This window comes from Balearica regulorum, chromosome 21, assembly GCF_011004875.1.
Source record: "Balearica regulorum gibbericeps isolate bBalReg1 chromosome 21, bBalReg1.pri, whole genome shotgun sequence".
Classification (NCBI taxonomy): domain Eukaryota; kingdom Metazoa; phylum Chordata; class Aves; order Gruiformes; family Gruidae; genus Balearica; species Balearica regulorum.
This window is the reverse complement of record NC_046204.1, coordinates 7,012,835-7,039,179: the sequence shown is the minus strand read 5'-3', so window position 1 is coordinate 7,039,179 and position 26,345 is coordinate 7,012,835. Positions and strand designations below refer to the sequence as shown.

Below are 26,345 nucleotides of genomic sequence, written 5' to 3'. Positions count from 1 at the left end.
AGGCAGCAGGAGATCTTCCCCAAGTCACCGTCTCCTTGCTGTGCCCCCTTCTCCAGCCCCCCTCTGCAGTTCAGAGGAGTTTTCCCTCAGTGCCTGAGGAAATGGGAAACGAAGGTTCGGCATGCTAAAATCACATTTAATTAATTGGTGCTGTTTCATCTCTCCTCCCGACCCGTCGCTGCCGACAGCCACGTTCTCGTGGTGGGGGGTGTGCTGGAGCAGCAGGGAGAGGCATGGGGGCTGTGGCTGTGCCCCTGAGGACAAGTTCCTGGACAGAGGAGTACAATTAACAGTAGAAGCTAATGAGGCGAAGAATCTGGCAGTCTCCGGCAAAGCAATTTGGTACAATATTTGTAATTTATGGTGCTGCTCTCTGCATCTGCCCCAACCTTTTCCCCACGGGTCACCCTTCTCTGAACTGCTCCTGACGCATGGCTGCACTCCCCTCTGCAGCTCCCACTGCTTTTGAACCCTAAAGCCCTCTGCTTCCCCTAGCCTCAGTTTCCCTCCTGGAATCCCCTCCTCTCACCTTCCTCTTCCTCCTCCTCCTGGAGAAATCCTCCGGGGGTGGGGTAGAACGGAGGCACTCTGGGCGCTCTTGTGCCGCTCTCGGTGCTGGCATGGTCACGTTATGGGCAGCGCAGGCACAGTGGGCCTTGCTCGGCTAGGCGAGCCCGCAGCCTCAGCATGAGTGGGGCTGTGCGAGGGCCGCTGAGGGAGGTTTGAGGCCAGGCATCTGTTTTGGGGCTGGCACCTTTGGCCTGGGAGCAGGGGCTCGATGTTTACAGTTTTGAGTGTGAACCCTGATTTCTGGTCAAGAGTGACGTCAGGCGCTATGTTGAGCCTTTGCTCGGCTCTGCGAGCCCGCAGCCCCAATGTGAGTGGGGCTGTGCGAGGGCCGCTGAGGGAGGTTTCAGGCCAGGCATCTGTTTTGGGGTTGGCACCTTTGGCCTGGGAGCAGGGGCTCGACGTTTACAGTTTTGCACAGTGGACTTTAATTTAGGTGGAGAGTGACGTTATGCGCTATGTTGGGGCCTTGCTCGGCTCAGCGAGCCCGCAGCCCCAATGTGAGTGGGGCTGTGCGAGGGCCGCTGAGGGGGGTTTCAGGCCAGGCACCCCTTCTGTGTGCCTTTGGGGGATGTCCCGCCTGCAGGTGTCTAAGGCCCGGCCTGCTGCTGGAGCCAGGAAGGCATGGCAGCCCCTGCAGTCCCCCCGCCGTATCAGCTCCTGTCCCCAGCTCGGGCAGCGGCGGCCTCACCAGACAGCTCCGGGCTTTCGGTCTCTAAGCTACGGGAGGTGCCAGGCTATGGCTTTCCCCAGCACCACTGGTGCTGGCGCTTCCATGGGCCTCCTGCCCCCAGGGACTGAGGGCTTTCCCCTCTCCCAGGTGGTAGGGAGTCTGTGTCCCTGGGGATTGAAGGCTTTCCCCTCAGGGTTGAGTGGGACCAGTGCTCCGCAGGCATGAAGGCTTCCCCCATGTACCCCACACGGATCCGGGGGCTCTGCTCTGTGTTTGTGCGGGGCCTGTTGTACCCTGGGGCTGAGGGGGAGGTGTGAAGTGGAAGTGATCCCCAGGGGCTGAGGGCTCAGTTGGCCTGCTGAGTGGTAGGAAGGTCCATAAGTATTGGGAGAAAGGGGAATTAGACACCTCTGCTGAGAAATTGCTTGGTAGATGATTAGGTTGTCCTTTGTTGCATTATGTCATTTGTGTCAGTGTCAGTTTAAGACAGTTTGGCCAGCACTGTTGCCGCCCTTGACTTACTGTGTTGGAGCTGATGACATGTTCGCTTAAAACATGGTGTTCCTACCAGTATTTCTTAAAATTTCAGCAACCGTTCAAAGCACAGGGAACAGGTGCTAGTTCACATTCATATCCTTGTTGAACTTATTGGGCAGAAAGAGTGCGGCTCTTTTCCTTTCCCTTTAATGCCATATTCTTTCTGCTGCTACACCAGGATCATTGGTTTAATGGTGTATCTGTTAGCTATGTTTCAGACACACTAACTTGCGGTTTCTCTTTCTGTAGCAATTGTTTGTTTCGGGCCCTCAGTGACCAGCTTGAGGGGCACTTGCAGAACTACCTCAGACATCACCAGGAAATGGTGGATTACATGATAAAGGAGTGGGAGGATTTTGAGCCTTTTGTGGAGGATGATGTGCCCTTTGAGAAACACGGTATGGTCTCCATAGGAAACCGATGGAAGGGGTTATGTGTAATGTGATTACATCTCATTTGAGCACCTTCTTACTAAACATTGCCTCATCCCAGAGCTATGGTAGGGCTCCTCTCTGGTTTTTAGAAACTGAGTTTACATTTCTGTCTGTTATGTTTCTGTGCAAAGATGAGCTATCAAACTTGCATTAAATTTGTCTTGGAAATTGTTAAATTTAGGAAAAACTTGGAGAAGAAAAGAGAGGCAAAAAAAGAAGTAAAAATTTGGTGTTTTCAAAAGGAACTTAGAAAAATTGTCTAGCTCTCTGTGAATACTGGTGGGTGTTGAGTGGCTGATTTCTTTTTCTCCTTGACACTTGGTATTTTATAGTGGTAACCTGGGGGAAGACCCAAAGCAGAGACCAATACAGCCTTTGTTCTAACAGCTTTGAGGATGTGCCATGCAGGTGACACATGAAAGCAGTTTGGTCATTTAGGATGTGGCACTCTTCCTTCCGAGCTAACACAGAGCTGATGGCCTTGCATAATCCATGGATGTACTGTGTTTTTTAGAGGTTTCTGTGGTCCTTTAAGATACATAAACTTCTGTTGCTGCCACATTCTTGCCTCAGCAGTTACTCTTTCACAGTTGGGATTTCCTTTCCAGAATTTGTTGGACTTGTGTTGAAATTTTGTTACTCACTATCCCTCCAGTGCTTTTGGAAGTGTCAGAAACTGGGTTTCCAACTCTTCTGAATGTTTTTTTTTTTCCTTTAGTTACCAATTTGGCAAAGCCTGGTACCTTTACTGGCAACGATGCTATTGTGGCCTTTGCAAGGAACAATCAAATGAATGTGGTTATTCATCAGCTTAATGCCCCACTGTGGCAGGTGAGAAACAAAACTACTACGTTTTGGCCTAATTTTTAGCTAATGTGTACAAGTAGTGTTGAAACTTCCTGATTTATTAAAAGAAAGCAGCCGGTAGCAGTAGTTAGCTGGCCATGGTGTAGAGCTGTGCTTGCTTTTTCAGCCTTGAAGGAAAACACTCCAGATTTCAGCTAGGAGGAGAGGAAATGAAAGAAAACAATGAATGCATGAAAGATAAGTATGTGGAGACAGAGCAGTATGTTTTAGTTTGGTTTTAAGCTGCTAGCTTCACTGATAAGTTTCTCTCTCCTGAAGATTATGCTGCATCCAAGGTGACTTTTCTGATAGGAATTTGAGCCAGGCTTAAGGAAACGTGTACAATAAGGTTCAGGAATATGGGATTGAAGGTATAACAGGGCAGTCCCTGCAGTGTGTTGGAACGAAGCTCCGTCAGTTCTGTGTGGGGTTTGGAATGAGGAGGTTTCTGGCAGTTGGAGAAATGAGGTTCTGGACTGGGCAGAAGAGGGGAAGGAGTTTTAAAACCTTAAGGCGGTGTTTGATCAACTTCTGGAGAGGACTGTGTGTATGGTTTCCTCTGACAGCGGGGCACTGGAACAAGTAATCCGTCAGGTCCCTCCTGCTCTTTTTGTTTGGTTGGTTGTTGTTGGTTTTCTGTGGCAAGTCCACACTGGAATGGGTTCACGCTCGATCTCTGCCCATTCGTTGAGCAAGTGAGAACCTGTTTTCAAGTCAGGATTGTTTCTGGCCCAGATTTACAGACAGAACCAATGAAGCATATAGATAAAAAAGGGCAATCAAGGTAAAAGAGCAGATGAAAGCTGTCAGTGGTGCCTTAAATACATTTGAAACAGTGTCAGGTGGATTCCTGGACCCAAACAATTTTAAACTCTTATTATTGCAGCCATGGGCAGTAAGAAAGCTAAGCTACATATTTAAAAAAACCCCACAAACGTACCTGACAACCACACAAATGGTGGGAACACTCAACTGCTTGACCTGTGAGAGTGTACAGAGGTAATGACCCTGCAGGAGAGTTCACGGGGGTGCTGTTCATGTTTTGTTACTGTTTTGAACCGGATGCTCACCTCAGTGTACTTAACTCTTATCAATATTTTGTATATCCTCTCAAAAACTTTAAACTCTTTTTTCCTCATTCATTGACTTTTCCAGGGTTGTAAATACGGAGTTTGTGATGAGGTTCTGTTTTGCCTGAGTCCAGCTGTGTTAGTGAAAGGTTGTCTTAGGCTCTTGAGTGGCGCAAGTAGAGCAAGATGTTAATAGTTGTAACATAAGGAGTCTCCTACGTGCACAGAGGATACATCAGGGTGTCAGATCACAGCATGGTGACAATGTGAGCAAGTCGCTGGACTTGACTAACCCAGGACACAATTTTTCTTAATTTTCTATACATCTACATACTTTTCCCCCACCTCTCTCTCTGCTTTGGAGCCTCAGCAAATTTTTACATTAGATTCCAAAAAGAGCATTTCCAGAGAGGCAGATCAGCAAGACGCTTAAAGCAGATGGTGTGAATATCTCCTTTAGTCCCAACGTTAAAGCAGATGGTGAGTTATCCTTTAATTTTAAGAGAACCATTTGTATACACTGCAGCTAGCTGGAAAAATGTGAGAAGTGTTCAGGACCTCCAGCTGTTCCTCAAACTCTGGCCTAATTCAAAGCCCTTTGGAGGTGGGCATCTCTGCATGGACTTTTTAGGGCTTTAAACACCCTTTTCCTTTTTTGGTAGTGACCATAAATGTAGAGCTTGGGGCATTGAGCTCAGATGTATAGCTTATTTTATTGGCTTTTTGGATAACTGCTTACCTTTTTGCAGTGATTTTGCCTTTTTTTATCTGCAGCTATCTTTTACTTACAGTTCCAGTGTATTGCAAAAAAAAGGCTTCAATACTGAGAGCTAAATTGGGTAATTTTCAGAATTATCTTTCAAGAGCTTTGGGATTCGTTAAGTACCTATTTAATAGGCTCTGGCAGAGGAGGAGTGTTGAAAATAAATCTTACTGAGTTCCAACATGTTGAATAACTTAATAGGATAAAAGGCAGGAGTTAAGTATAACCAAGTGTTGAGTTGGAACTTAAAGGTGAACAAGTGTAAAATAGATGAATGGAAAGTATCTGTTGTGAAGTCATTAGTGCGACACAAACCGCAGACATGGTTGAAAGGTGACTTGGTGTATATTCTGTAAGGTGGGATAAGCTGATTCAAAGACGTAAAAGGATTGGGAAATTCTGGAGCCCTAAAGCAAGCATTTCTTGTCGTTTGCTTACTGATGATTTCTCCAGGAAAGCTGTCAGATCTTTGAACTCTGGCTTGACAGGTAAGCAAAGGAGATCTGCAAATGCAGTGTAATTTTCTGCATTCCTTGCAAGAGGTGGAATGCTGTGTAGCTTTTAGCTAAGAGTTTGAGACACTGATGATTAGGGTAGGAATTATTCTTGCATCAGTACAGATAATGCTCAGGGCAGGAATTTTCTACAGAAGCTGCTGTACTTGGTGCTGATAAAGCAAAGGAGCATTTGATTGTTAACAGTGCTCCTGAATGGAGTTAATTTTTGTGGATTGGCTTTATTTCTATTAGTCTTTCTTTTAAAAACAAAATATATCCATTTGAAATGCTAACTGTTAAAACAGCATCTTGTCTGAGCTGCAGAACAAAACTTACTCTGGATGACTGTTTCCACTGTGGCCATAACTTGAACGGATTCTTTTTTTCTCCTGTTTGAGGGGCAAAAGACATTGTACACTCAATGGGAGCTGTCACTGAAATTGCTTCTGGGAAGATGATCAGCACACTAATAGCTTCTGTGTAGTGTGGAATATAGTTTTGAGCTTTCCACTGAAATATTTCATACCAGGTTTCTTTTGTTATGATGTAACTGACCCAACGTTGTGTTCTGGTTTTCAAACATTATCCCTGAGACAGAAGCTCTGTTGTTCCTGTAGGCACATTTGGATTATTAGATGAACTCTTCCTGTTAAAGATTCTTCAGTAGCTGTGTGCTTTGCTTCTGATCGTGGTGTTTATCATTGCTTCAAAAAAATAATATGATGCTAAAGTTGAGTCCAAATCCTCATTTGTAATTTGTTTGTTTCACTTAGATTCAGGGCACGGACAAAAACAATGTGAGGGAACTGCAAGCTGCATATCGTTATGGAGAGCACTACGACAGTGTGAGGAGAATCAATGACAATTCTGAGGCTCCAGCGTATCTTCAGATGGAGGTCAGTTATGATAGGATGACCCGAATCAGCTGTGGGTGATAAATAAAATAAGGCAGATGAGAAAGGAAACCAACCGGTAACATTCATTTGCATTGAGATTGAGAAAAGAGTCTGGTCCCTGTGTCGTGCTGGGGATGGAAAAGCCCCCAAGGTCGTTCTAACTAGTGCTGCCTACCCTCTTGAGACAGGCTGTGAAGCCTTTAAATTACTGGGCTGAAAATCAATCCCAAATCTGATGCTGTGATGAGGGCTGTAGATGTCTTGAAGCAGCCACATCTAAATTATATACTTGTGCACCTCGAATGCAACAACAAAGGGAAGGGAGGAAAGAGATGGAAATGCAGCAGCTGGATATAGTAGTCCCCTTCATATCTTGCTTTTTCCTGTTAAGGAGTAAGCTGTGCTGTCCTTGAGGTCCTCTGCACACAACTGTATAATGGGTGGTATTGTTAAAAACCAGCAATACTTCATTTCAAAAGCCAGTGATTGTTGGTATGCATGATCTCGTAATGTGTGAGTTTGCTCAGTAGTGTATGAGTCGTGGGAAGCGGTGTCAGTGATGATGGAGTTACATGATTTCCAAGATGCTTTGACACAGGATGTTTCTGAGAAAAGTGTGCCATAATAATTAAATTTATTATGATGTCAGATTTTTTTTTTACTGCATATGATGAAATTGCTGCATGTGCTTGTAGGATCTGCAGGGCTTTGCTTTTCTTGCAGATGCTTTGCAAAAATTATTTGAATAAGGAGAAGGAAGTGAAGCCACAGAAGGGTGAGTCTGAAGATGAGATTGAAGTTGAAATGGAAGATGCTATCCAAAAAGTGTGTAATGCGACTGGATGTTCGGTAAGTATTGAGTAACCTTTTTATGCTTAACATTCAAACCTTCTTGATACGTGAAAGTAGGCTTGGGAAAAATTCTAAAAAGCATTCATCTTGGACAGTTTCAGTACCACAGCCACAAATCAGGATGGTTTTCATCCTAGACTCAACCCTTAAATGTAGATGAAATACATACTCTGTGTGGATACCTAATAATTTTGGAAGCTTTGTCTTGCAATGTCTCAGAAAATTTTACCATGAAACAATAAATTCTGTAAAATTTGAAATCCTTTGAGGACGGCTGTAGTTGAAGATCTCAAATGACTAGACACTCTGTGAGTCTTCGCTGCTGTCACTGGATAGCCTGCAAGTTTCCTGCAGACTGCTGCTTGCACTGTGCAAGTGCATAGAACAGAAAGGGTCAGGAGTGAAACAGCATATACCTTTTTCCTTATATGTTCAGGATTTTAACGCTTTCTCCCTCACCTTTTTCAGAAATGGAATACAGGCTAATTGAAAGGTGATGAAAGCAGCCAGAAACCCCCTCTCAGTGGTGCAGATGGTTGTTAAGTGAATGTATGTCAGTGCTTTGAACTCTCTTCAGTGTTATCTTTCTCTTCTTGTGCACAGGACATCGATTTACTAAGCCAGATTCTGGAAGTGGAAGACTACAATATAGAATCTGCAATATTTGCCATCTTTCAAGTGAAAGAAGTGGAAAGAATCAGTAAGTACCTGGAGTTTGTCACCTGGTGCTTCAGAAGAGTGCTGTCTGACCTTAGCGTTCACTGTAATCAGCAATTCGGGAAGCTTGCTGTTGGCTGTGCTGCTGCCTCAGCCTTTCTGTGCTCGGGAAGGTTAATTAGTGAGGGCAGATTCAATCCAGCTTCTGAAAAAACCCCCACTCTTTTCCAGAAAGTCGGGAAGAAGGAAATAACTGACACTGACACAGCTTCAGGGTAGAGCGTGTCTGAGAAAAACCTCTGGTTTTGGTAGGTGCTGAGGAGCAGCGTGATCTCCAGAGCAAGGATCAGAAATTGTGTAGCGGATCTCTGCAGGAAGAAAACGAAACTGGTTCAAGAATCTTTGGAAATGGGAGCTTGCAGCAGGGTGAAATAGAAAACAACAAAGGGCAGGCTAGATCCGATGAAGAGAATCGAGCTAGCAGAAACACAAAGGTATGTGAAGGGTGGTTTGGCAGTGATTTACACATCCTTTAATGATTACAGGAATGCTTAGGATTGCTTAATCAGCAACTATCATCTTCTTTGAATTAAAAAGAGCTTCCGCTTACCGGATTTTGTTGCTGCTACAGCTGTGACTTGTCAGATATAAATATTTAATAGTGACGTGTGTCACTCTGCCCAAAATGGTACAAAATAAAGTCCTGATATGTAGTTTGGAATAGGCATTCTTTGGCAGCTGCTTTGAAAGCGGCTTGTCTCCTTTCCAGTGTATTATTTTTCCCTGACTGAACAGAAAATGTGTGTTTTCAACTTTGTATTTTCATCCTTCTCTTTCAGGCATCTAAAAAACAAAAGAAGGAACAGCAGTGGCTAGAGAAGAAGAAGCGGCAGGAAGAAAGACACCGACAAAAGGTCTTGGCCAACAAGAGTAACTGTGCAGATAACAGCAGGAGAGAGACGGACTCAACCAACCACATCACCTTGGTGAAGGCCATGGCAGTTCTAAACATATGACTGAATCTGTTCTCAGTGCTCTGGTGAGAAAAGCAAATAAAACCGATGAAGACAAAACTCCCCTAAAGTAAATTTCCAAGTACCAAGTGTTATCTGAAAATCTGTTTCTGCGGAGACCTCTAAGCACCCGTGAACTTCCTGTTCCTTTGGTTGTGGGGCGAACAATTATTCAGTAATTCTGCATCAACCTGTGTGTGAGAAGAGTTGTTTGAACTTAACAAAAAGTAGAGACTTGGGTTTATAGTTTTGGAATTAGATGAAGGCAAGAACCTTCTCTTCACATTGCAGTGTCAGAGTTGCTTTGACATCTCGTGATGTGCTTAGATTTTTTTTTTTTTTTTATATAACAACTTTTTACTTGGTTATGCTTGGAGGAGCTTTATTTTACCTTACTGTCAGGAAAAGCTTAACAGTTCTCAACTCAGGAACATGGGTGGGTTTTTTATATTTAAATTTAAATAAGGGAACAGAATCCCAGAATCCTTTCCAAAGCTAAGTGTGTCAGCCAACACTGTATCAAACGTGAGAGTCCTCTTTTTTTTTCTTTTTTTTTTTTTTCCCCCCATGCAAGAATCCAGTGATAAGCTTTAATTTAACTAGAACTGCTTGTGTTGTTGCACTGGGCTGTTTCAGAAGTGATTAATACATCAAGGGAGAATGGGATTACTGCATCCACGCTTGCTTAAGTTTGAGATCAGCTTGTTTGCTAGCTGTTGAGGGCTTTTGAGTTAAAAAAATAACAATAATAATGCCAGTGGACTCCTGAGACTGCAGAGCTGATTCATTCAATCTGCTAAGTATAATGAGGTAGCAAAATGTGACATGAGCAGGCATGAGACTTCTGTTGAGTGTTGTTACTTGGACATCTGGAATCTCCACTCCTTTGCCATACTCTGGAGCTTTTGGGCTACTCCAGAGCTTTAGTACAAGCCAGGAACTTGATAGTTGTGAGTCTCCAAATGAAACTGGTGTAGCCAAAGGATCAAGAGTTCTGGGAACAAGCTTCCAAGTAGCAGTGATCACTGGGAACCCTGCCTACTTCACGCTTCATAAATCAAGCTTTTTCCAGGGTAGAATTTTTTTCATCTTAAATTCCTCTTCAGTAAGGTCACCAAGTACCGTAGAATGCACAGCTTGAATCCAGTGATACTTTCTGCTGTAGGACTGGGAATTTGAGCTGAAGTGTAAGGACTGTGGGACTTGGCCCTCAATTGATGGCTTGCAGCATTTCAGCTTCACTCAGGTTTTTGGACTTATATCAAGGACTAAGCTTGAAGAAAGCACACGCACACTTACACACACAATAGGTAACAGGAGATACCTTATCAACCAGCGCAGGAAGAAACAGATTTTTTGAAAGTAAGGAAAACGGCTTTTGAAAGAATTCGATGCGTTCTTTGAAGTTTCCAAATCAGCATGGACATATAAATGCCTTTTTTGACTGAACTGCCAAGATCTGAGCTAGTACTACTTTGTGTGTTCTGCTACTGTTCATCGAGAGCATTTGAAGACTAAAAAAAAAAGGAGCTGTACTGTAAGTACTGGTGGTGTAGGAAAACAGGCTTTAATGCTGGTGAAGAAGTTACTTTGGTTCCTGTGATGAGCTTGGTGAAAATAAAAAGTAATACCAAGCAGCTCCTAATACTTTATGGTGGGACATAGTGTCTGGCGAGTGAGGCGGCATGTCAAGTGCCAGTGGTAGGCATGAGTAACTGCTCCGAGGGAAGTCTGAGGAGTATATTGTAGGTAGGAAGAGCACAGGTGAGCCTTGAATTCACAGTATTGTTCTTAACGTGAAAAACTACTTTGGCAAAATCCGTTTTATGCCAAAATGGGTGGGTTCTGCAAGGTTAAAAAGATGGGAAGAATTTGCAGTTGTATGCTATGAATAAGATGATTGATCTGAATGAATTGGTTTTTTTGTTTTCCTGAGGCAGAGCGGATGAGGGGGTTGTTGTTGTTCGAAGCCTGGGGAGCTGTGGAGGGAGTTGTCCTGTATCCAGCTGAGCTGCTCCTGTAGGTGTGAAGGGACCTGCAAAACCTCACCTCATGCGTGTCCAGGATAAACGGGCAGGTCTGCAACACCGGCACATCTGAAATAGCAGAGAGGCACTGGCATTCAGCTCATGGCCTCTGATACCTGTAACCAAATATGTGGCTGAAAATGCTTTCATTTCCAAGTGTAATGTGATTAAAACATTCTTGATGTGCTGGGCTCATAAGTCTTGTTAGACCGGTCAAACTCTTTATTTTTGCCAGGATAGCTTTGTACGTGCACAAACATTTTGTATCCAAAGATGTTAAAACTTTCATTTTGTCTGTTTGATTTTTCCTTTAGCTATTGAAATTTCCACCTGCCCTTACAGTGTGTGTTTTTTCTAGGGAATCATTACACAGGGCCCCTCAGGGAATTCACTTGTAGGCAGGGCATTTGCTTTGTAAACGGGTCATGGATTTTCCTTGCAGGAGGAAGGGCCTCGAGAAACAAGAGAAATAAGAGAAGAGGAACATTGTGATTCATAGATCGTGTTTATTCTTTGGTGGAGCTAACCGCTTCATGGTATGCGGTCATAGGACAATGAGCAGTCCGCATTCCCTTGGGATTTGAGGAGGATTGCTCTTTATTACTGATTTAATCAGGGGTCCTGCCCACACCCTTCCTCCATGATCCTGTGTGCCGCCATCCTCTTCCCTAGACTTTTTTTTTCCCCAAATCCTGTCTCTGCAGGTAAGTAGTTCAGTTGAACTGGAAGTTTGAAGCATTTAACCATGTTTTGTCTGCCGTCCACAAGCACATCTTGGCCTCGCAAAGTCCAGGAGGGCTTTTCTGTCTGTACTCCTCAGTTTCTGGTGTACCTGTACCTAGTCTGTTGAAACCACAAGACTTCTGTTTCTGGAGTCTGTTGGAATTACATCAGAGTTTTCTCCTTGCACACTCAGCAGGGCACCTATTTCTGTTACCAAACTTCTGGTTTTTGGATGCAATAAAGGTTACAAAGATGTGCCAGCTGAACGGTGTGAATGGAGTTGTACGTATGGGGTCTTCATGTTCGTATTCCAGCGTCGTATAAAACGGAGATGGTTTATGCTCATGTCGAGTGGTGTGATCGTGATCGTTCCTTGCTGTTGCCTGGAGCGGAGCCCATTTGCAGGCACAAACCTTAGAGGGCAGCACTGGCTTCGTCAGCTCTGGCCCGGCTCTCTCCTCACCCCAAAGCCCTCAGAAAATGAGCAAAAGGAGAAAACGGGTGTTTTGGAGTCACAAAGACGCCAGGATTACGGGAGGAAGGGGCAGGGATGTGGCTCCTGACAAAGTGCTTGATGGATTCAGGCCAGAGCCATCAAGGCTGAGGTGAAACTGGAAGAAAATACCTTGAAGCACCTTTCTTTCACCCCCCTCCCTGGGCAGGTGTGCAGAAGACCTCTCTGGAGATGAGCCAGCCCTGGCTCGTTAGGGCTAATTGTGCATCGAGTGCAGCTGCAGTGAGGGACGAGGTGGCTGAGGGAGCTGTGGCCTGAGGAGACCTGCCTGGCCAGCTCCAGCCCCTCCTGGAGGTGGGGTGCAAGGAAGACACCCCCCCCCCAAACCCTTGAGACCATCACCACTACAGTCCCCCTTGGCTTTAGTGAGTATTAATTGTTTAATGAGTCGTTAGGAGTGAGATGGGGCTGTGTTGCGGCCAAGCTCCCAGAGGGGGGCCGAGTTTGGGGTCAGGGTGCGGCAGCTGCTTGCTGTTTCTGGTGATTTTATTTTTTTTTCTTCCAAAGCTCTTAAGATTTACTGGTTGGCTGCTAAAATGTCACTTCTGGGAAATGGGTTTTTTTAAGAAAAAGGTGCAAAACTGTGTGCAGCCATAAATATTTACTTCAGAAAACCAGCCGTGAATGCTCCATGCTGTTTCCTACCCCTTCCACCATCAATTCCCGAATGCAAACAGGACACTGAACATGCTCTACAAATTGCCTTTGAAAATGTATTTTTATTTGCAGGGATTCCCTCATTTTTATGATTTATTTAATGGTGAGGAGCAGGCTTTCCCTGTGCACCGGCTGTGGGGAAAGGCGCCAGACGTCTTTTTGGTGCCACCAGGCTGGGCCAGGCCCTGCCTGGCCACAGGGGAGGCAAAACCCCCACAATTTAGACCGTTTCCATCAAACTTTGAGCCTGATGTGTCTAGCAGGAGGGAGTTTTGCCCTTGCACAGAAACCAGGGGTAATTCTTGTAAGGGTTGTGGTAGGTCCTGGCTGTCTTTTGGAAGCACTCTGCCGCCTGCCTGTCGCACTCGCAGCTCTGTCTTTTGCACCAAGTCTTGGATCCTGGAAGAAAATTTGGGGAAATTTGGTGGGATGGAGTGGGGTGAAGGGTGTGAGAGTCAGGGTGACTTTTGGACCGTCCCCGTGGCGTGCACAGCCCCCATGCCGAGTTTGGGGTGTCTTGGGTAGTTCTTTTACCTCTGGTGCATGGAGCTACCTGGCTACAAACCATGCGTGGCCCTGGGGGGACCATTTAATTTATTTTATCTGCTTGTGTATGTATAGGTATTTGCTTTGATCACCGTGAAGTGCTTTGTTTTAATCCACTCGCCCTGAAATGGCAGGGTTTGCTCTGGGGAAGGCGAGGTGGCAGTGCCAGATCCCCATCCATGATGGGAGGCTCACCTCAAACCCTGTATATTTGGCCCCTGGAGAAGAGCAAGCCTCCTTCTTCAGGAGGTCTCCAAGCTCTAAACTTCACCATAGTCCCAGCAAATAAATGTTTATCCTATTCCTGGTGTTTTCCCCCCATTTTCACCCCCTTCCCAGCACATGGTTTCCAAGCCAGGAAGGCGTGAAGGAAATCTCGGAGGAGAGCGTGGCTGGTTGTGCCCTCCCCGTCGGGGCTCTGCCCCCGCGCTGTCTCTTACCACAGATGATCTGGCTTCCCAAGGTGGTGTATTCGTACATGACCAGTTTGGGACTGCAGCTAGAGGAAGCCACCTTCTTGTAGCAGCAGTCGTGGGCATGGCAGCACCTGGGAGCACGAGAGTTGTGGTCAGGGCAGGATGGGGGGTGGTGGGGACAATACCACAGTGCTGAACATCTGGTGGTACACAGCCCCCGTGAGAAACATCTTGCGTTTGTGCCCGGGTTAGGTGCACGGGTGTGCAGCAGCTCCCGAGAGCAGCAGCCAGCGGTCCCTTCGCACCCGCTCTGCCTTCTCCAGGTTCCGACTTACCAGTCAGTCGCATCCAGCGGCTGTTTGGATCCCCCCAAGCCGCAGTAGCAGCCGTAACCATTGTAGGACAGCGGCGATTTCTTGGTCTTGAATGTAATCATTGCACCAAACTGTAACACGTTGCAGCTGGCGGGGACCAGCCCTGCGACTGGAGACAGAGGGTTAGGAGCATTGGGAAAAGCAACCTCTCATCCCACCCTTCTGTACCAAAACTGAGTATTTTCACCCTCCCCAAGTTTATTGTTTATGGGGAGAAATTGCGAGTGCCAGACTTTCTGCACCACATCGTCTGGCGGGGTGAGAGCTGGCGCGGGGTACTCACGGCAGAGGAGCAGCCAGAAGAGCTTCATGCCTGGTGGTGGCAGCTCCGGTGTCTGGGTGAGCCCGAGGTGCCGCTGGTCGCTTTTATGGCCATTGTACCCACGCGATGGGGCCCCTCCTTTGGAGAACCCAAAGTGGGCAAATATTGACAATCCTCGCCCTATCGGTCCCGCTTGGTGTGCGAGTCTCTCTCGGCATTGCCGTAGGCGCTGGCTGCAGGATGCCCTATGCTGGGGGAACCCTTCACCCGGGGAGGTTTCAGCGGACTGGGACGAGTGGGGCAGACTGGGGTTGAATCCGTGTGTGGCTCTGGGTATCTCAGCATCCCAATTCCTCCCCTGAACAAAGTGGGAGAACTTGAGGGAGAATGGGAACCGCTCTGTTCCTGGGTGACTATTAGTTTTTTGATGTCTCGGTTAGAAAATGCCATTCTGTATCTTACTGTGTCCATCGTGACTTACCTGGGCAGGGAGAAAATGCAGCCAGTACAAAGCATCCTCCCCTCCTGACTTACCAAAGCGGGTGAGATGCAGCACCGTGAGCCACGAACAGGCTGCAGCTGAAGGTAGGATCGAGTAAAAGCAGCGTATGCCGGTTTTCTTGTTAGCAGGAGCTTGTCAGCGCCCAGATGCTCCTTGCGTGTGGGGATGCTCCATCGCTTTCCCCATACCTGCTGGGTGCTGTGCATAGTCTTGCTCTCAAACCAGAGCAGGCAACGCTCATGGACCATCGCATGAGGTTTCTGATTCATCTTTGTGTTGAAGCAAAATAAGGCAAGCAGCAGAGTGAGGGGAAAAAAAAAAATAAATGCAAGTGGCGTATAATGGAAGGGTGAAAAAAGAGGGTGGTCATGTTGTTTGCTTGGAGAGAATCTCTAATTAAATAGATGATGCCAAACACCTTAGCAGTTTTCTTCTGGCAGAGATTGAGGTGCATACAGCTCTGCACCACTTTGCGGGGAACCCCGGTGCAGGCAGACGCCCAGCCGGGGAGAGGAAATCCCCCCCATCACTGATAGGGAAACTGAGGCAGGGAACAAGGACGCAACTTGGGTGGAAATCAGAGAGATGGTGAGAAAAGGGAACTCGGCTCAGGGCCTCAGCAAAATCTCTTCCCCCATCTGGCACATGCCGTTTGCCTCATCAGCTCTCCGGACCAATTTACATAGACCCTTGGGATGGCAGTGAGTTAATGAGGTGAACCAGAGCTTGCCATAATTCAATATTTTCTGAGTCCGCAGCCAGTTTTTATCACTGGGGAATGAAGTACATTTTTGTGCATCAAACTGCCTGAGCTGCCAGGCGAAAGACCGCCCGCCCCAACCCCTCTACCCAGGGTAGGTTTGCAGTAGCCCTTCTCCAAAAGTGAAATAACACCCCCGCCCCAGGCTGAACCCGCATCCCTGGGAGGATGTGGAGTTTGTTTCTCTTTTGCAATATACAAAATACCACTTTTACAGCTCAATTTCTTGCAATGTACTGAGGGAGTGCAGTGTCTGAGCCAACACATCAGCGCTTGGACCTCTGTATGAATGGATTCATACAGCCAGCTGTCCAAGCAGACAAATACACAGGTAGTTAAAATTCACCCAAAATTTAAACAGGGAGATTGTGTTTCGGCTCATCCTGGCCTGCAATCTGTCTGCCTGATTGCCCCTCTCCCATCTCGGTGAGGATTTGATCCTTGATTTATGCCTTGCAAACAGCAGCTGTTGGGCAAAGGGCTGCCCGCTCCTTCCTCCTTGTCTTCCCCAGGACCAAACGCTGCTGGATGAGGAGGATGGTAGAGCTTGATGCTTGCAGGGAAGCAGTGCTGATTTAAGGGATATTTCCTGGTGCTGTTGACTTCTGGGGCAAGCCAGGGTAGGAATTAGAGCTGCTGATATCCAGGGAAGAAGTGTTTTGTTGCTGTTTCTGTGGCTGCATTTCAGTGCTGAGCCCCATGGGGGTTTGCAGCGCTGAGACCTCCTGGAGGGGTCAACCCTACCGAATTGGGCTGCAGGACAGGAAACCTGCGCCGTGGGGATGCTGCGGTGGTTGGGGGGGAAGCAGCCACAGCCTGACCTGCCTTTTCCTAGGGGACGTGCTCAGGGTTTTTGCAGAATTGGGCCAAAACATTCTTTTCTGGTGAGAAATTTGTTTTGTTCTGCAACTGGGTGTTAGGCAACAGCAAGCTCCCGGCCACCCCGTTGCAGCAAAGGTTGCCAGCGCCCAGCCCTCCCGCAGCATCGTGCCTGCCTGCAGCCCTTTGTACCGGCTTTGATATCTCTATCTCAGGGCAACTGCAAATTTTCAGAGCCTGAAGGCTCAGAGCTAAGCAAGGGGAAGTTCAGGGGTGCAGACGCGCATCAGTGGGAGATGCGTCGCGTCTCAGTTGTCTTTTTTTTTTTTTCTGCGTATTTCAATGGGAAAACTAGCAAAGAGGTTAGCTTCGCCCTGCTGCCTGCAAGGGGTGGTCGCTGGGCTCAGCTGAGTCACGTCACACTGAGGCCTGATGTTTTGCATTTTCTGGTTTTATTTTGGAGCAACAGAAGAGAATCTGCAGTGAAGCAAAAAGCAGAGGGAGCTGACAGGCTGCACAGGGAGCTCGAGCCAAGGGGAAATGAGTGTTAGCGGAGAGGCTCGCGCTGGTTTCCATCTCGCCCTTTGCAGCGACAAGGCGCAGGTGTCCACCCCTCCCTTGTTTTTCTGTGCTGAAACATTGCATCTGTGCCGCTCTTCCTCCTCGGATCCAGTGTATAATGATGCAACTTCACGAGAGGGTTGTTGTCCTCGTGTCGAAGCCAAAAAGCCCTGACGAGGAGACCTGCCAGGGCTGGGAAATGCTTCCGGCACTGCGCCGTCCCTTTGCTTATCAGCCTGGAGGTGGTTTTGCAAAGAGCCTTTTTGCTTCAACACCACCCAGCTCGTCCCCGGCACTTGGTGCGACGCCGGAGCAGCCCCCGGCTGCGCATCCGGCAGAGCTGGGCTGCCCGCTCGCATCTGCAGGCACCTCTCTGGCACCAGGTCCCGGACCCTGCAGGGACCGGAGAAAAAACACACCTGAGACCTCCTTTTTGGGAACATCCCCAGGGAGCTGCCTCCAAAAAGGGCACCACAAAGGACAGAGATGGTCTGGAAAGAGAGATCCCAAACCGCAACGGCGGGGACTCACTGCAGGTGGGGATTCCTGCCTGGGGCACCGAGGGGGGCTGGATCAGTCCCACGGGGCAGCGCCGTGCAGCCAGCTTGGCGTAGCAGCAGGCACGGAGCAGGCAGCACCTGCAGTGAGAAGGAGAGCCTGGACCCATCTGAAACACGGTGGCAGATGCTTCTAACCTACCTGAAACAGGCTCTGCCAGCAGGGTGGGAAGAGCCCCAGGGTTACCCCAGGGCCAGCAATAGCCACCCCAGGGCCAGTGTTAGCCATCCCGGGCAGCGCTGCATGTACCGGTCCATTGAAGCCTTCGGTGTGCCCCTGGTGCCCCATGCCGAGTAACAGCCGTGGGCAGTCAGATTTCCTACGGTGCTTCCCTCGAGTCCCGGTGCGAACTTGCGCGGGTGCTTCCCGCGAGCTGTGAACACACCTAGAGCGACCGGAAAACGTGATTTTTGCAAGTTATATGCGGAAACAATGCCTGGGGAACCAGGGGGGGGAGAGGAGGGGTTTGCTGGGGGGGGTCCCCAGGGAGAGCATGGGGGTTTGGGGATGCTCCCGGCATCAGCGCGGGGCTGCAGCCTGGCTCCCGTCCATGGGTAGAGGAATGGCTGTGCTTACTGCAGGCGAGCAGCACCACCAGCATCAGTAGGACCTTCATCTTCCTCTCACCCGGGCCTGGGAGGAGAAATGGAGGACAGACTCAGCCAGGCAGCATGGCCAGCTGACAGGGACTACCTTGCAAACCTTATCCCTCTGAAATCAGGTCAGATCGCCCCAAAATTTGGAGGGAGGAAGGCAGGCAGCCGTGCCCCTTTGCATCCGTGTTGCTGCCTCTTGGCCAAAAGCAAACGCTTCCTGAAGCTGTCCCACCACCCGGGCATCTCCCACCTCCCATCCCATCGCTTTTAGCACCCAGGGCATCACTTTGCAGCAGCAGAGCAGCTGTCCCCCCAGGGCTGCAACTTCCCGGCTGAGTTTTTACCTGAAAGCAATGACACTTTATCCACAGGCATGGAAAACAGCAGAAAGCAGCATGCCTACTGCCTCCTCCCAACATCCCCCCCACCCCCCTATTTTTGTTTCTGCGGCAGCAATGCGACCGCCCCATCGCAGCAGTGGGGCGAACGTGGGAGTCCTCACCGGGGGATCGCTCCGGCTCCACTTCCTTGCTGCCAGCCCGTCCTCCCAGGGAGAGTGCTGCTCCTGGGTTCCAAACTGGAAGCGCTGAAATGACTCGTCTGTCCCAAAAATGCTTTTTGCTACGCCCCTTTCCTCGCCGGCCAAACCCCCCCCTTTCCCCGTGGGCTGCAGCCTGGAGTGACGCAGGGGCCGAGGCAGAGTTTTTGCAAAGTTTGGGGTGTGTTTGGGGACGATGATGTTGAGTATTTACAGGGATTTCTCTCTCTGCCCAGCAGCAACTCACAGAGGACCGGGATGGCTTAAGCACATTGTTTATTTTCACATTGATCAAATTTACAGCAGCACTAACGTGCTCTGTGCAGGCAGGGACGTAGAGAGATCCGGATGCAGAACCCAGGCGTGTGCTCCAGCCCTGCATCCTGGCTTCCATCACCGGCACCAGTGCTTGAAGTAGAAGCGGTAGCGTTTGCTGTAGCTCCCGAGGCTTCGCTTCAGGCAAAGCGCCAGGCTGCGGTCGCACTCGCAGGAATGACGGGCGCACCACCAGCTGCCTTCTGCGGGCAGAGTGGAGCCCAGGGTCAGCCCCAGCTAGGGGAGGGGATGACACCCCCCTTTGCCAGGGTCCTACTTACTGCAGGAGAGGCTGCCGCCGTGCCAGCCGTAGTCGTAGCCCTGCACCATGGCGTTGCAGTGGTATCTCAGGAGGCTGTCGTAGCAGGTATCGTGCAGCTGGCAGCATCTGTACGGGAGGTCGAGGCTTTGGGAATTGGGGTTTTTTTGCCCCCTACCCTCCAAATTTGAAACCATGCAAGGATGTGTTCAGGCAGGGAGATTGTTAAGTGGGTGCTCACTTGTCCGTGGCGTCCTTGGGCTGCCCTTTGCCCCCCAAGCCACAGTAGCAGCCGTAGAAGGAGTAATACAGCAAGGCGTTTTTCCCCGTCACCTTCGTAATCAGCTCGTGCAGATCCCAGAGGCTCCCGCGAGCCGGGGACAAGCCTGGGGGGGGGGAAATCGGTGCGACTCATGCTGACGCCTGGCTCTCCAGCAGCATCCCTATCCCTCCAGCCCCCAAACTGGTACATCACAGGCTGGTGATGTCTTAAAAATGAGTAAGTAGATGCAACAGAGAGGAAACTTATTCCCAGCTCGGTGCAGGAGAGTTGTTGCGTGTTTGGGAGAGGTGGTGATGAGGAAAGTTTAAGAAATCACCAACCTGGTCCTGATTTCCATGGATAGAACTGCACAGGGAGCGGTGGGACTCGTGCGAGCGCGGACACTTACCCAAAGCAAACAGCACGGCGAAGGCGAGGAGAAAGTTCATCTTTTCGACCGCCCTGTGAGAGGAAATCAAACCATTTCCCCATTATATCAAACACTTTCTTTTTTACTTCCCCCGTCATCTGAGGACAGAGATGGTCCTCACCCCCGAGGACTAGGGGAGATGAGGGAGGTGAGAATGTGCCCGTCACCATCGCTTCAGCACAAAGCGCTGCCGCGTTGGGGGTGGGAAGCGATGGGAACTGGATGGCAGAGGAGTGGAAAAAAGCAAAATGAAGGGAAAGGAAGAAAAGTTGGAGGAACGATCAGCCCTTGAGGGCTGCACCCCGCCACTCTGCCTCTGAGCTGGCATCTCAGGTAGCTTCTCCTTTGCTCCTGTTTTCCCGGCACGGACCTCGCTCCCTGCCTCGCACCACAGCTTTTGGTTAAAGGAGGAAAGAGAGGAAAAGCGTTCCTCCATCCCCGCTTACCTCAGGAAAGCCGCCGCTTGCTTGTAGGGCCCTGCACCCCTCAGGGCTTCCTTTATATAGGGTTTGCTCCCACCGTCGGACGCTTGTTTCACCCACATCTTGCCAGCTGGGTTTTTCTGTGAAGGAGAAGGTGCCATCCTTCCCCTTTACAGAAATGCAAGAAATTTCCCCAACACCCTGGCTCCGTACCCCATGCACGAGGGCCGGTGCCGGATGGGATGTGTCAGCAAAGCAGCATCATTTCCAGCCTGAGGAGGAAGCCAATTCCCTCCACCCCCGGCTGGAGATGTCCGAGGGCCGCCTTCTCTGCCCTCCCCAGCACCACAGTGACATATCGGGACGGGGAGGAAGTAATAACCCTGGTTCAGCTTTTGCGTCCCGGCAACCGCAAATGAAACAAGTTTGGGGTTTTCGAGGAGTCGTATGGTTTGAGAACTGTTCCTCTGCCACGCCGCAAAGATGATTCAGAGCGAGTTATCTATCGGTTCTGTGGGAAAAGTGTATGGACAACAAGAAAAGCATCTCTAAACGTGCAGTCCCCAGAAACACGGGGTTATGCAGATACTGGATGATTAAACACTCACCTACCGTGAGAGGAGAATGAAACAAAATGGGTATTTTAGGATGAGTGAATGCAACTTCTCTTTACTTCTCTCTGTAGGATGTTTCCACCTCCTACCTGCAACCCCCATGCAGAGAAACCATTTAGTCACCACCTTAACTGCCTTCCTGAATTAGCATCCGCCTCGGGATGGACGGAGCTTTGGAATCTTCCCTCCTCTGCAGAGAACTCTTCTTTAGGAGGGTCTCAAACCGTCTCCCACATTTTCCCACTTCCATTATTCCTCTAAAAACACCTTTTGGCCATATCTCACCTGCCCCTTAATGCACCATTCTGTTTTAGCTCTGTGAGCGAGTTCAGCTGGTGGGAAGGGGTGTTGGGAGAAACCAAAAAAGCCAGCTGCCATCTGGGCTCGCCGCTGGGGAATTATTTTGTTGACAAACCCCAAAGAGTTTTACTTGGTGGCATTTATTTGTCCCCATTTCTCCTCTGTAGCTGGGGATCCGGCAGCAGCACTATTGCTCCGCAGCGGAATAGACCTGGCCAGGGAAATAGTAAATAAATAACTGGCTGCAAATTACAGCTGCCCATCGGACCTTCGGCTTTTTCGGGCTGCAGTCGGGACCGTGCAAATGTGATGCAAAAGTACTCCCCAAACTTGGCAACCCAGATGCAGTGCCTCAAGCTCAGTGACTCTTACAGAAAAACACCACGGAGAATGATTTCGAATAACTTTTATTTCATCATCTTTGGTGGGAAATGAAATCAAAAGAGAAAAGAGAGGAGGAAGGGACAAAAAAATGGAAGCTGATGGGTCTTTCTGCCGGGAGATCTCCACCCGTAATGTGTGCGTGCCCTCCCTCACCCTGCGCATCACCTTGCAGGGAGCCTTGCTGGCTCCGGCTATGCTCAGCCCCCACATCAGGCTTTTCCTGCCACAGCCATTGGGAAAGCCAGTCAAAATCTGTGACCTCGCGTGCAGATTTCCCCTCCTCAGCACTGGAGCTTACTTCCTCGGCATTTCAGCTTGAAATAGAAGCGGTAGGATTTATTGTAGGAATGCAAAGCGCTTGCGAAGCACGAAGCCACCGCCTTGTCGCATAGGCAGGTCTCTCTCTTGCACCAGCTCTGCTCGTCACCTGTGGGGAAAAAAAACCCCCACGGTGGCTCTGTGGTGGCTTTTCCAGCTGGCACTGGTGATGAGGTCCCCTCTGAGCACCCCCAATGCCTGGAGCTGCCCGGGCAAAGCACATGGAGCAGCATGCTGCGGTGCTCATCCTCTCCAACCCGCCCGTATCCCTTGTGGCGCCCATTTATTGTACGCTGCGTCCTCTTGTACAAACCCGACCAGGCATCAGGCTGGTTTCATCCCCAGCGGGGGAAATGCCCTCCTGTGTACCCTCCTGCGGGGCTGGGGTGTCACAAGGAGCAGTTGCTGGTTCCCCACCTCTGTGGGACCCCCCCTCTGCTCGGCGGTACTCACTGCAGACGATGTCTCCGTCGGTGACATCGAAGCGGTACGGGGTTATCAGGGGTCTGCACTTGCCCTCTCGCAGCTTCCTGTAGCAGCAGTCGTGGGCATGGCAGCACCTGCCGGGGGGGGACACATCTCAAACCGCTGCCCCTGCTCCCCTCCTGCATTTGGAAGGTAAAGGGAAGGTCCAGCCTCCAATTTCGGGTGACCAGGAGGAGGGGATGAGAGGCAGGAGCAGGACGTGGCTGGAGAACAGCACAAAACCCCCTCTCCGAGCACGCCAGCACCGGCCGGCTGCCAGTGAGGAGCTTTTTAGGGACCCCGCACACCCTGCAGCAGGGTGGTGAGTGGGGATGTTTTTCCAGGTACTCACTGGTCAGTGGAGTCCACCGGGGTCCCTCTGCCGCCGATGCCACAGAAACACCCGTACCAGCTGTAGGAGAGCAGGGCGCTTTTCCCCGTCGTCGACTTGATCATCCGCTCCAGCTCCAAAACGCTGGCGTGAGCTGGCAGCAGCCCTGCAGAGGGGCAGAGGGACAGGCTCGCACTGGGCAGAGAAATTAAATAAGTCTGGCATTGCTGGAAATCCATGCTTTCAGGCATGCAAACCATAAGAAGCCCTCCCAAAAACCCCCCTCAGGATTCTGTCTGGTTTCTGCAGCTACCTGATTCAGTCTGGCAGAAGATATTATTGCTCTGTACGGGCTATGCCACGCTTGCATCCTGCAACCAGCAACACCACATTGCCAGGATCAGCCCTGGGCTCGGCACAGGCAGCAAAGCAGGTGACAAAAGGCTCCAGGACCTCTTAAAATAACTGTGGACCTGAGTATCCCAAAGCCTCACCGTCACAAAGACCTCCGGGACCGCAGCAGTGCTACACGAAGCATTAAACTGCAAAATTTAAAGAAAAACCTGAATCGTGCACAAAGACTCTGGGTTTGTATGTCTTTTTTTGCCGTGCAGACACGATTCCAGCCTGGCCTGGTGAAACTGGGGCACTTACCGCAAGCCAAGAGCATGGCAAAGAGGAGATTCTTCATCCTCAGGCTGGCCCTGGAGGAGGAAACCGCAATGGCGGGCGATGAGCAGCACCCCGGGGCTAGGACAAGATGCTGCCCCCCCCCACGCCCATGCCAAGGGCACGGAGCCGGTGGGGTGCACCCTGGCAGCACCGCACGGTGACATTAGCGTCACCGTGGATATACGGCATTGTGAAGGTATCCCGTGCCCGAGAGAGCGCTGCTGACTCCCAGTGGGGCCTTCCGACTCCGGTGTTGGGATGCGGCGCTTGGCAGGGATGTGTACAGGGACACAGTGGTTGTCCTGCCCGGGGCTGATGGAGAAGCTCACTGTCTGCAGCCTCCCACCGCTGCCCCCCAAGCTGCCTAATGAAATAAGAGGGCAATAAAATCCCCTCTCTCCTTACCCCGCCTGGACTTCGCAGCTCCGAGACTGCCGGCGTCGCGGGTTCGCTTTATATAGATGGTAGAGGTCCACCCCCTCCTCTATCTGCGCTATTCATCACAGAGCAGCTCTCGCCGAGTGGCCCCTCGCTCAAGTAGAAGGTTTCCATCCTTCCTCTTTACAAGAAACATGAATTTCCCCGCAGCGCTGTGTTCCTCCGTCATCTCGCTTCTGCTTGTCGGCCGGGCACGAAGCTGTCTCCACGTCGGGCCGATGCGCCTTCAGGGATGAGGCCAGCTGAGGTCTCGGCCATGGTTTTAAAAGTCGCGGGATTTAGTTAGTGCTTGGTTTTGCCAACTCGCACCCTGCAAGCTCAGAGATGGTTCCTCTTCGGTCTTTCCCTTGCAAGTGTCCCCTCAAAGCCGTGTCTGCATCCAAATGCAGCCATGCCGATCGGCAAAGGGAGGTGAAGGGAGGATGGCGAACGCCACAGTCTCATTTCGTGGGTCTGTAGTTTTCCCGTCCTGCCCTCAGGGCACGGGATACCCCGGGAGTGCATGGGCAAGGGGTCTGTGAAGTTAAATCAGCAGCAGCAAAGGCTGGAAACACCATGGAAATCTGACTGGGAATGCTTTTCGAATACAGTTTATTTAATCACTGTAATTGAGGCATGATATGGAAAAAACAAGGGAGGCAGAAAACCAGAGGAGATAACAAACAAAAGCTGCTATCAGTGCTGCGAAATCGTGGGGCCAGAGCAAACACACACACAAATGCACAGTATCAGGCAGGGCTCCACCCTCAGTAACGAACCACGCTTCTAGGGAAGGGAACTCTGGGCGGGAGATTGTAAGAAAATGGCCCCGGGGTTTGTAATACAAGAAGAAAAACCCTTGTGGCATTTCTTGAGAGCCACCAAAGCTGCTCGCTGGAGGGATGTCACCTCATGGCTGTCCTTCAAGGCTGGCAGAGATGTCTGTCCCAGGCTTTCCTTCCCTCTAACCTTTTATTTCCTGCTGCCAAATGGAATAAACAGCCATCCAAGCCCAATATGGAAAGGATAGGGAGCAGCAGCTCGCCTGCCTCCCCGCTCAGGCATGGGGCTTACCCACTCACCATCTGCACGAGAAACTGTTTGCGATGCAAACTGATGCCCAAACCCCCCACCTGACTCGTAAAAGCCATGGCATCCCTGACGATTAAGCAACTCCTTCCCGCCTCATCCACCAAAAAAACTTCCATTAGAGGTTTTCCCCCTCGTGGGGGGTCATTATCTGCACCGCTCCTGCTCATGTGCTTCGGCGTTGCAGGTCCTTGTCCTTCAGGGCAGGTTTTGTTGCTGGGTTGCCCCTGACGGGGAAAGCTGGCCCTGATCTTCCTGGCTTTTTGCTGTAGAGTTTGGCTAAACCCGCGTGAAAGGCACCATCCAGGGGCCTGAAGGGAGACCAGAGGGCTGGGATCATCCGGACTGGGGATCCACTGGTGGATTTAACCAAATCCCCTCACTTTGAGCCTTCCCTCTCTGCGGGGGATCTTAGGAGGAAGCTAAACCCTCTCTTCAATTGAGCCACAAACCCGAGGGCTTAAAAACCACACATGGAAGTGATTATCCCATACATTGGGATCAGCCTTCCTACGGAGCAAAGAAAGAGGAGTATCAACCGGCCCGGCTCTTTGGTCAGGGCCTTACCGAAATGTAAATACGCCCGGTGCTTTGATCTGCAAAGTGTGCATCTGCCACGCGATACCGCAGAACATCCTGTGGATGGGATGAGCTGATATGCAACTATTTTCTTACCTTTTTTAGGGCACAGGTACGCCTTGATCTTCCCTCACCCGTAGGGTGGAGATCCCCAATGTGACGGTAGATAAGTTATCTGAAGTTATTTATTGCTTGTTCCTTGCTGCCTTTGGTGGGCATCTGTTAGCGGGAGAAGCATCTGGTTAACTAGAGGCAGGTTTAAAAAGGGATTAACGGGGAGAGATGGAAATGGCGGCGTTACGGGGTACATTCCCACAAGGAAACCCAACTTGGGGGGATCAGGACTCCCCTCAGCGCACACCGGGATGCTTTAGGTCCCCAGATCTTGTGTGTAAAGTGTAGTTTTCTAAAGGTGTTCTCATCAAAACTAAGGAGTTCGGTAGTTTAAATTAGTCTGGTTTTATTCAGCGGGAAGCAAGAGCTCTGGCGGGAGGGACGGGGACAACCTCAGCACAACCCTCGCCTACGGGGTTTGGGGCAGTTGTGTGGGAGAGGAGCTGCCACCCCCGTCCCCTGGCCCGTCTATGTCCCCCGGGCCCACGGTGGGACATCGCGGCCGTCCCCCAGCCTGGTTACATCCCTCACACCCGCACCAGGTTGTCACGGCCATCCCCGGCCCGTCCCACAGGCCGCTGCCGCGCCGGGGCAGACGGACCGGGCAGTCCACCGGGATCCCGGCCTCCCTGCGCTCCCGGAGCCCCGAGACACGGAGCGAGGACGCGGGGTCCCGTCCCGACCCCGTCCTGCTCAGCCACCAGGCCCGACATGGC

At 50.2% G+C, this 26,345-nt stretch overlaps 4 protein-coding genes across 8 annotated transcripts; 1 reads left to right on the top strand and 3 right to left on the bottom strand.

Annotated features, from left to right (window-relative positions):
- The first annotated feature begins 1,138 nt into the window (after positions 1-1,138).
- Positions 1,139-11,773, top strand: OTUD3 (OTU deubiquitinase 3). The gene is given in 10 exon segments (XM_075773231.1): positions 1,139-1,212; positions 1,214-1,283; positions 1,285-1,328; positions 2,027-2,175; positions 2,930-3,042; positions 6,161-6,283; positions 7,007-7,132; positions 7,739-7,835; positions 8,105-8,286; positions 8,632-11,773. Coding segments are annotated over 10 exon segments (1,155 nt in total). The 3' UTR covers positions 8,809-11,773.
- A 995-nt stretch (positions 11,774-12,768) lies between these two features.
- Positions 12,769-16,582, bottom strand: LOC104640130 (group IIE secretory phospholipase A2). Its single transcript, XM_010308392.2, has 4 exons — positions 14,346-16,582; positions 14,024-14,171; positions 13,713-13,819; positions 12,769-13,125 (listed from the first exon to the last, which is right to left on the bottom strand). The coding sequence occupies exons 1-4, from the start codon at positions 14,371-14,373 to the stop codon at positions 12,983-12,985; spliced, it is 426 nt and encodes a 141-aa protein (XP_010306694.2). The 5' UTR covers positions 14,374-16,582; the 3' UTR covers positions 12,769-12,982.
- A 258-nt stretch (positions 16,583-16,840) lies between these two features.
- On the bottom strand, positions 16,841-20,559 carry LOC104640129 (basic phospholipase A2 homolog blK-PLA2-like). Of its 5 annotated transcripts, XM_075773613.1 has the most exons (9): positions 20,371-20,559; positions 19,836-19,956; positions 19,474-19,721; positions 19,255-19,361; positions 18,623-19,176; positions 18,101-18,157; positions 17,774-17,909; positions 17,498-17,604; positions 16,841-17,359 (listed from the first exon to the last, which is right to left on the bottom strand). In XM_075773613.1, the coding sequence occupies exons 3-9, from the start codon at positions 19,702-19,704 to the stop codon at positions 17,235-17,237; spliced, it is 1,317 nt and encodes a 438-aa protein (XP_075629728.1). In that variant the 5' UTR covers positions 19,705-19,721; positions 19,836-19,956; positions 20,371-20,559; the 3' UTR covers positions 16,841-17,234. The 5 variants fall into 5 exon arrangements, with proteins under 5 accessions (XP_075629728.1, XP_075629727.1, XP_075629726.1 ...); XM_075773612.1 differs by having other exon boundaries at positions 19,474-19,956; XM_075773611.1 differs by lacking the exon at positions 19,836-19,956 and having other exon boundaries at positions 19,474-19,618.
- Positions 20,560-21,650: 1,091 nt separating this feature from the next.
- LOC104640126 (phospholipase A2, membrane associated) lies at positions 21,651-26,344 on the bottom strand. Its single transcript, XM_075773619.1, has 6 exons — positions 25,612-26,344; positions 23,836-24,412; positions 23,413-23,462; positions 22,780-22,924; positions 22,416-22,522; positions 21,651-22,071 (listed from the first exon to the last, which is right to left on the bottom strand). The coding sequence occupies exons 3-6, from the start codon at positions 23,447-23,449 to the stop codon at positions 21,926-21,928; spliced, it is 435 nt and encodes a 144-aa protein (XP_075629734.1). The 5' UTR covers positions 23,450-23,462; positions 23,836-24,412; positions 25,612-26,344; the 3' UTR covers positions 21,651-21,925.
- Position 26,345: the final 1 nt, after the last annotated feature.

Coding starts and splice junctions, on each gene's coding strand:
- LOC104640130 (XM_010308392.2), bottom strand. CDS start 14,373: ATGAAGCTCTTCTGGCTGCTCCTCTGCC. Junction 13,820..14,023: donor CCGCTGGATGCGACTGACTG/GTAAGTCGGAAC, acceptor TCGTGCTCCCAG/GTGCTGCCATGCCCACGACT. Junction 13,126..13,712: donor GGGAAGCCAGATCATCTGTG/GTAAGAGACAGC, acceptor ATTTTCTTCCAG/GATCCAAGACTTGGTGCAAA.
- LOC104640129 (XM_075773611.1), bottom strand. CDS start 20,507: ATGGCACCTTCTCCTTCACAGAAAAACCCAGCTGGCAAGATGTGGGTG. Junction 19,362..19,473: donor CCCAAGGACGCCACGGACAA/GTGAGCACCCAC, acceptor CCTCCCGTACAG/ATGCTGCCAGCTGCACGATA. Junction 17,360..17,497: donor GGCAGGAATCCCCACCTGCA/GTGAGTCCCCGC, acceptor CGGTCCCTGCAG/GGTCCGGGACCTGGTGCCAG.
- LOC104640126 (XM_075773619.1), bottom strand. CDS start 23,449: ATGAAGAATCTCCTCTTTGCCATGCTCTTGGCTTGCG. Junction 22,925..23,412: donor TGCCATGCTCTTGGCTTGCG/GTAAGTGCCCCA, acceptor GCCCCTCTGCAG/GGCTGCTGCCAGCTCACGCC. Junction 22,523..22,779: donor CCGGTGGACTCCACTGACCA/GTGAGTACCTGG, acceptor CCCCCCCGGCAG/GTGCTGCCATGCCCACGACT.